The 6,717-nt window shown below is 41.7% G+C and overlaps 1 protein-coding gene across 1 annotated transcript; it reads left to right on the forward strand.

Annotated features, from left to right (window-relative positions):
* The first annotated feature begins 420 nt into the window (after window positions 1–420).
* Window positions 421–4,687, forward strand: LOC129680098 (cofilin-1-like). The gene is made up of 2 exons (XM_055611617.1): window positions 421–425; window positions 3,980–4,687. The coding sequence occupies exons 1-2, from the start codon at window positions 421–423 to the stop codon at window positions 4,371–4,373; spliced, it is 399 nt and encodes a 132-aa protein (XP_055467592.1). The 3' UTR covers window positions 4,374–4,687.
* Window positions 4,688–6,717: the final 2,030 nt, after the last annotated feature.

Consider the following 6,717-nt stretch of genomic DNA (forward strand, 5'->3'; position numbering starts at 1 on the left):
TTGGCAGAAGCTTCAGATGAGCCAGGCCAGAGTCCAAAGATCAGTGTGCAGATGTAGTCAGCCAGTGGCCGCAGGCACAGTGTTTTTTTCGATTGCCAATACTGACTCTGCCCTGGCAGACTTGCTTCCTCCTGCTTAAGTGTCTCACTGGCAGATGCAGTTGGTAATCTTTGTGGACCTTTTGATGGGCCTTGCACTGGAGCCTCATTGCCACGGGGCTTGGAAGCTTTGGCTGAGTGTCCCTTCAGTATTTGCCTGACCTGAGGCCATTCTGTGTAAGGACCTTGCTCTCTGGACATGGTTGTTACAAAAATGTCTTTTCAAACTGCAAATTCCATTAACTAGTTGGAATGCTCTTTAGGTACTTGGCATCGTATAGCCCTGCCCTCCCTCTGCCCCTGCAGAAGTTTGGAGGTAAGAATGTCGTACCGGAAGGCACGTCCTGAGACACTCTAGAGCAGTGGTTCTCAACCTTCCCAATGCTGTGACCCTTTATTATAGTTCCTCCTGTTGTGGTGACCCACCCATAAATTACTTTTTGTTTCTATTTTTTGGAACTATAATTCACAACTGTAATGCATCATAATATAAATATATAATATAGAGAATATCTGACATGCAGTTCCTGTAGAAGGGTCCTTCTACGCACAAAGGTGCCGTGTACCACAGGTTGAGCAATATTGACCTAGAGCTGACATTTAAGAACGGATTTCTAGGGTTTGTTGTTTTCTTTGGGGGAAGTGCTTCGTACATGTTTCTCATTCACGGTGACATTCTTGAGGCCTTGCAGTTGATGTACCACACTGAGCTTTAGCCCCCGAGGAAAGCTCTGTGGTGTGTTTAGCTGGTGACAGGTGAATGAGAGAATCAGCATAGTGTGTTCTAGAAGAGCCTGTACCTGTACCCAATGAGGGAGAAAAAGGCTCAGTGGATAAAATTTGACTATATCAGTATATATAATAAAAAGAAACTAGGCCTCCATTCAATTTTTCTCCTTCCTATTCCAGGCTTGGGGTTCCAGATGTTTTTTTAAGTAACAAGCTGAAGTTTTAAAAGACTTCACAGTTAAAAATATTTATTCAAGTTTTTCTACCATTTCAGCATTTTAGATTCCCTTTTCTCTTCCTTGGTTCTTTGGTTCATTATTTTAATATTTCTTTGCTTACATTTGCTTTATCAGAAATCCTACTTCATTTCTATCAATATGTCTTTCAAAACTCAGCTCTTAGAGGGCTGTGATTGTTTTCTCTTCATGCCTTGCATGGAAACACCTTAAAACATGCTGTGTCACATAACTCTGGGGCAATGAAAAAAATACATAAAAAAGAAAATATTAGTACCTAAGAATTCTAAAACAAAAGGCTAAATGCAGGGATTTTCAGTCTTTAAAAGAACTTCAGAATCTTTTACTGTATTAAGTGAAAAATTGCCACATCTGGGGATCACCAGCCTATAGTTTTCCCCAGGCATAGATTTGGTAAACAATATTTTTTCTTTAATATATATATTAATAGTATATACCATTGGCTGGCCTGGAACTCTCTGTGTAGATCATGGTAATTGATTATTCTGCTACTAGCTCCAAAATATTGAGATTATATGTACTTGATATTATGCCCCCATGAACAATTTGTAATGGTGGGCTTCTAGTAAACAAGGCAAAACTCATGTTCCCAGGTTCTCATCTTGACTGAAGCAAAATATCTGTCTATAACTCAAATCCCAATAACAACAAAGAGAAAAAAGAAAAATAAATAAAAGCAAAGAAAAAAAGAAAAGAAAAAGGGGGCAATAAATGACCTTAGGAATATCTAAAACGAGACCTGTTTTTTTTCTCTCTCTCTGTCTTTCGCTTGCTCACTCACACACATGTATTAAATGTATATATATTATAAATGTTCTTAAAATAGTCCCTCCATTAGAGTTTAATGGTTATGACAGTAACCTACATTATTTACCAATGTGTCAGTAGAATTATGACTTGTTTCTCATTTGCCAACTGAGTAAGCAAAGGAAAGAGTGAATGAGTGAGTTGTTGAATGTGGTCTCTGTTGATCTATGAGTTCAGAGACTGAATTTGGTCTTCCCAGCTCCCAAGCACCCATCAGAGTCCTTGGCGGAGACCGAGTGTTAATAGTTCTTTTACGGAAACATTCCTTCCTTAGTGTCACTGAAATGGCAGCGGTATTTACTTGGAGGCATCCCACTTAGTAAGAGGACTTCCCTGTTCCTGTTTTCCTACTTGATTCTTGCTTTCTGAATTGCAAATTTAGTAAAGCATGCTCTTCTAAGTTCATATATTTGCTTAGAAAAGGTTTCATGGAAGAAATAGAGAAAGAATTAAATACCTACTTATCTAGTATTAAATATTGGAAGCAAAGACAAAAAAATTCCAATAATGCTGTGATGCTGCTTAGAATAGTATGCTTAAACAATATTTGTAGAATCACTCATCCATCAACAAAGGGTAGTTAAAATAATAGAATCAATTAATTATGAAGAAAGAAAGAGAGAAATCACTTATTGGTTCTATTATAAGATAACTAAGACATATGCTCTTCAATGAGTTATAAAAGAAAATGACCAAAGGAATACTGAACTACATATGTATTATAACAGTCACCACAGGTAATATTTAAACATTAAACCTGAGAAGCAGGCTTGGTGAAGAAGAAATGATTCTGAGAAGTAAGAAAACTTCAGCTTTTCTGAATCTTGAAGGAAGTGTCTGTTAAGTTGAATTTTCTTCTCTTTTGTTATAATTTAAGAGAATTAGCCATTCCCACAAAGCCCCTGTTCCAAGGTACAGTATATTAATCCCCCTAACATCAAAGGTAGATATTGAATTGTCATGTGTCTTCATTTCCTTCCCATTTCCCTGGAAAAAGTAAACTAGGAGAGAAAGCTGTTATTTTGGCTTATAGCGGCAGACAGTTCAGAGGTTGTCACAGTGGAGAACACATGGCAGCAAAGGAAAAGGCATGGTGAGGGAGGAGGAGTCTAGATTGCTACATCATTCCTTAGAAAACAGAACAGGAAGTGGAGCCCATTTATAAAGCCTCAAGGCCCATCCTTCATGAGTCACTTTCTTCAATATGGCTTCGCTTCCCAAACATTTTATAATCTTCCCAAATGGTTCCATTAGCTGGTACCAAGAGTTAAAACACACGAGCATATGGGAAATATTTTGCATTTACAACATCCTGCCAGGGGTGTGAGTGGCATGCTGTAACTGGGATGAGAGATGCTCCCTGCATCTTTGGCTAGCTGTCTTCCGCCTTCGCCATCACCATGAGTACAGAGCCTGAGTCTCCAATGTCTCTTAAGTATGGAATAAAGAATAAGACATGAAGGGAAGATTAAAAATAAGCGTAGCAAAGTATGCTAAAGTCTAGCTGATGTATCAAGGTATGCCTAGAAACTTCGGGGAGAGCCCCTGCCTCAGAAGGTTAAAAAAAACAATTAAGTATAGAAATGCATGCATATAGAAATATTTACTCCCAAATAAAATATGCCTAAGTATTTATTAATTCATTAATTTGTATCTTCATTCATTGAATAATTCCCGAGAACTGACAGTGGTACTGCCTAAGCTTATTCCTCTACACTTCCTGCAACCATATGTCAAGAGGTACTGTAAACATTCGGTCACAAACTAAGAAACTCCTTACTTCATTGATTGTCTCCAGAGGACTTGATCACTACAGCTAGACGTTGGTGTATTCATTACTAAATGAGAACACTAATCCTTTGCAGTTATTATTCAGACTATGTATAGTTGACACTATAATGATGTCTATTTATACCTTAAAATTATAATAAAAATGCTAAATTTTTGTATTGACTTACTGAATTTTTGCTATTCGGATTTCTCTTTCTGTGTTTCCTTAGCTGACTGCAGTCCTCTTAAATACAATCAGTCAAATTGACAAGACTCAATACACAATCAAAGGCTTATTTAAAAAATATTGGATTTCAGTTGGACCCCGGCAGCAGCTGCGGTGGTTTGGTTCTCCTGTTCTCTCTGTCTCCCTTTACTTTCTGGAACCACGGCCTCTGGTGTGGCTGTCTCTGATGGTGTCATTAAGGTGTTCAATGACGTGAAAGTTCGCAAGTCCTCAACGCCAGAAGTGAAGAAACGCAAGAAGGCAGTGCTCTTCTGCCTTAGTGAGGACAGGAAGAACATCATCCTGGAGGAGGGCAAGGAGATCCTGGTAGGAGATGTGGGGCAGACTGAGGATGACCCCTACACCACGTTTGTCAAGATGCTGTCCGACAAGGACGGTCGCTATGCCCTCTACGATGCAACCTATGAGACCAAGGAGAGCAAGAAGGAGGACCTGGTGTTCATCTTCTGGGCCCCTGAGAGTTAACCCCTTAAGAGCAAAATGATCTATGCCAGCTCCAAGGATGCTATTATGAAGAAACTGACAGGAATCAAGCATGAATTACAAGCAAACTGCTAAGAAGAGGTCAAGGACCGCTGCACTCTGGCAGGAAACTAGGTGGCAGTGCCGTCATCTCCCTGGAGGGCAAGCCTTTGTGAGCTACCTCCAGCCCCCTGCCTGGAGCATCTAGCAGCCCCAGACCTGCTCTTGGGTGTTGCAGGTTGCCCCTTTCCTGCCAGACCGGAGGGGTTGGGGGGAACCCAGCAGGGGGAGGGCAATCCCTTCACCCCAGTTGCCAAACGTCCGTCCCTCCTACCCCCTGGACCATCCTCTTCCCTCCAACCCTGACGGTTCTGGCCTTCCCAAACTGCTTTTTTTCATATTTTTTAAATTTAATTTAATTTTATTAATTACGCTTTATTCACTTTGTATCCCCCCATAAGCCCCTCCCTCTCCCAGTCCCACCCTCCCTTCCCCTTCTTCAAGCATGCCCCTCCCCAAGTCCACTGATAGGGGAGGTCCTCCTCTCCTTCCTTCTGATCTTAGTCTATTTGATCTCATCAGAAGTGGGTGCATTGTCATCTTCTGTGGCCTGGTAAGGCTGCTCCCCCTCAGGGGGAGGTAATCAAAGAGCAGGCCAATCAGTTCATGTCAGAGGCAGTCCCTGTTCCCATCACTATGTAACCCACTTGGACACTGAACTGCCATGGGCTACATCTGTGCAGGGGTTCTAGGGTATCTCAATGCCTGGTACTTGGTTGGAGTATGAGTCTCTGGGAAGACCTCTGTGTTCAAATTTTCTGGTTCTGTTGCTCTCCTTGTGGGGTTCCTGTCCTCTCCAGCTCTTACTGCTTTTGATTTTCTGATTCCTCTTGGGTTGAAGTAGACCAAGTTTGTCCCAGGCACCCAGTTTGGGGGGGGGCTGTTTTGGGTTTTTGTTTTTGTTTTGTTTTGCCTTTTTAACGACACCCCTATTCCTCAACCCTCCCATGCTGCCAACTTCTAACCACAATAGTGATTCTGTGCTTGTCTGTTTAGTTCTGTGTGTAAATGGAATGTGGAAATGACCCTCCTTGCGCAGTCTGGTTGCCCTCCCTTTCCCGTGATCTTGGCCACTCATGGAAGCAGGACCAGTAAGAGACCTTCAATTAAAAAAATAAATTAATTAATTAAAATAAAATAAAAAAGCTAATTAACAAAAAAAAATTTGACTGTGTCCCTCACAATGTTCATATACCTCAACTTCCACCATCATTGTATTTGAGAATGAGGTTTCTGCAGGGTATTTCAGTTTAGATGAGACCACTGTGTCCTTGTTATAGGACTGGTACCTTTACAAAAAGAGACATCTTTCTCATTCTCTAGGTAAAAATCAGCCAAAAGCTATCCATATGTGAGTCAGAAAGGAAAGTCCTCAGCAAACCTAATCATTCTGCTTTGTAAAACTCTCCTTTCTAGAACTAAGAGAGACTTAATGCTTGTTTCTTTAGTCATCTAGAATTTTGTTATGACAGCATGAACCACCTCTCTCCCTCCTGCTTGTACAGTATCTCAGACTGGAGTTCAGCTTCCAAGAAGTGATTGAAAGACTGGTTCCCAGGTTGCCAGCCCAAGGAGGCCATTCTTGGTTTCTCCAGAGCCTGACATGCACTAATGAGCCCAGCAGGTCCCCTGTCTTTACGCCAGATTCTTGTCGGTCTGGATTCCCGGGTTTCCAGTGGTTGCCTAACTATGCCAGCCTTGGAAAGCCAACGGATTTTTGGGGAAGACACTATACACATGAATAATATGACAAACATCTGCACTGGCAGCAAAGAATGGAAGAACTTTTCTAGGGAGGAAGCCAAGGCTGGCAGGCTTCAGGCCTCCATTCAGCTCCTGGAGGTCCAGAAACTTCTGGTGCTCCAGGATTCACTGGTGTGGGAGACTCAGACCACTGGAATAATGCTCATCTCTGTAGCTTCTGGGTAGTCAACACTTCTCAGCCATCATAAGCTCTCTCTTGGAGGACTGATAAATACCTGACATTTCCCAGAAAGGCTAAGTGAAAGAACTGGAGGGCACTTTTTTTTTCATTTATTTTTCTCTCATATTACACCAACTGCACTCTCCCTCTCTCCTCTCCTTCCAGGCCCTCCCCTCCACCTTTCCTCTCCCATACTTCCTTCCTTTCTCTACAGAAAAGGGCAGACCCCCCAGGGATATCAACCAAATATGGTAAACCAAGTTGCAATAAGACTAGGCACCCCTCCCCTTATATTAACCTGGATGAGGCAACCCAATAAAATGAAACGGGTCACAAAAACAGGCAAAGGAGTCAGAGACAGCC

This window comes from Psammomys obesus, unplaced genomic scaffold (assembly GCF_907164565.1).
Source record: "Psammomys obesus unplaced genomic scaffold, mPsaObe1.curated_primary_1811, whole genome shotgun sequence".
Lineage (NCBI taxonomy): Eukaryota > Metazoa > Chordata > Mammalia > Rodentia > Muridae > Psammomys > Psammomys obesus.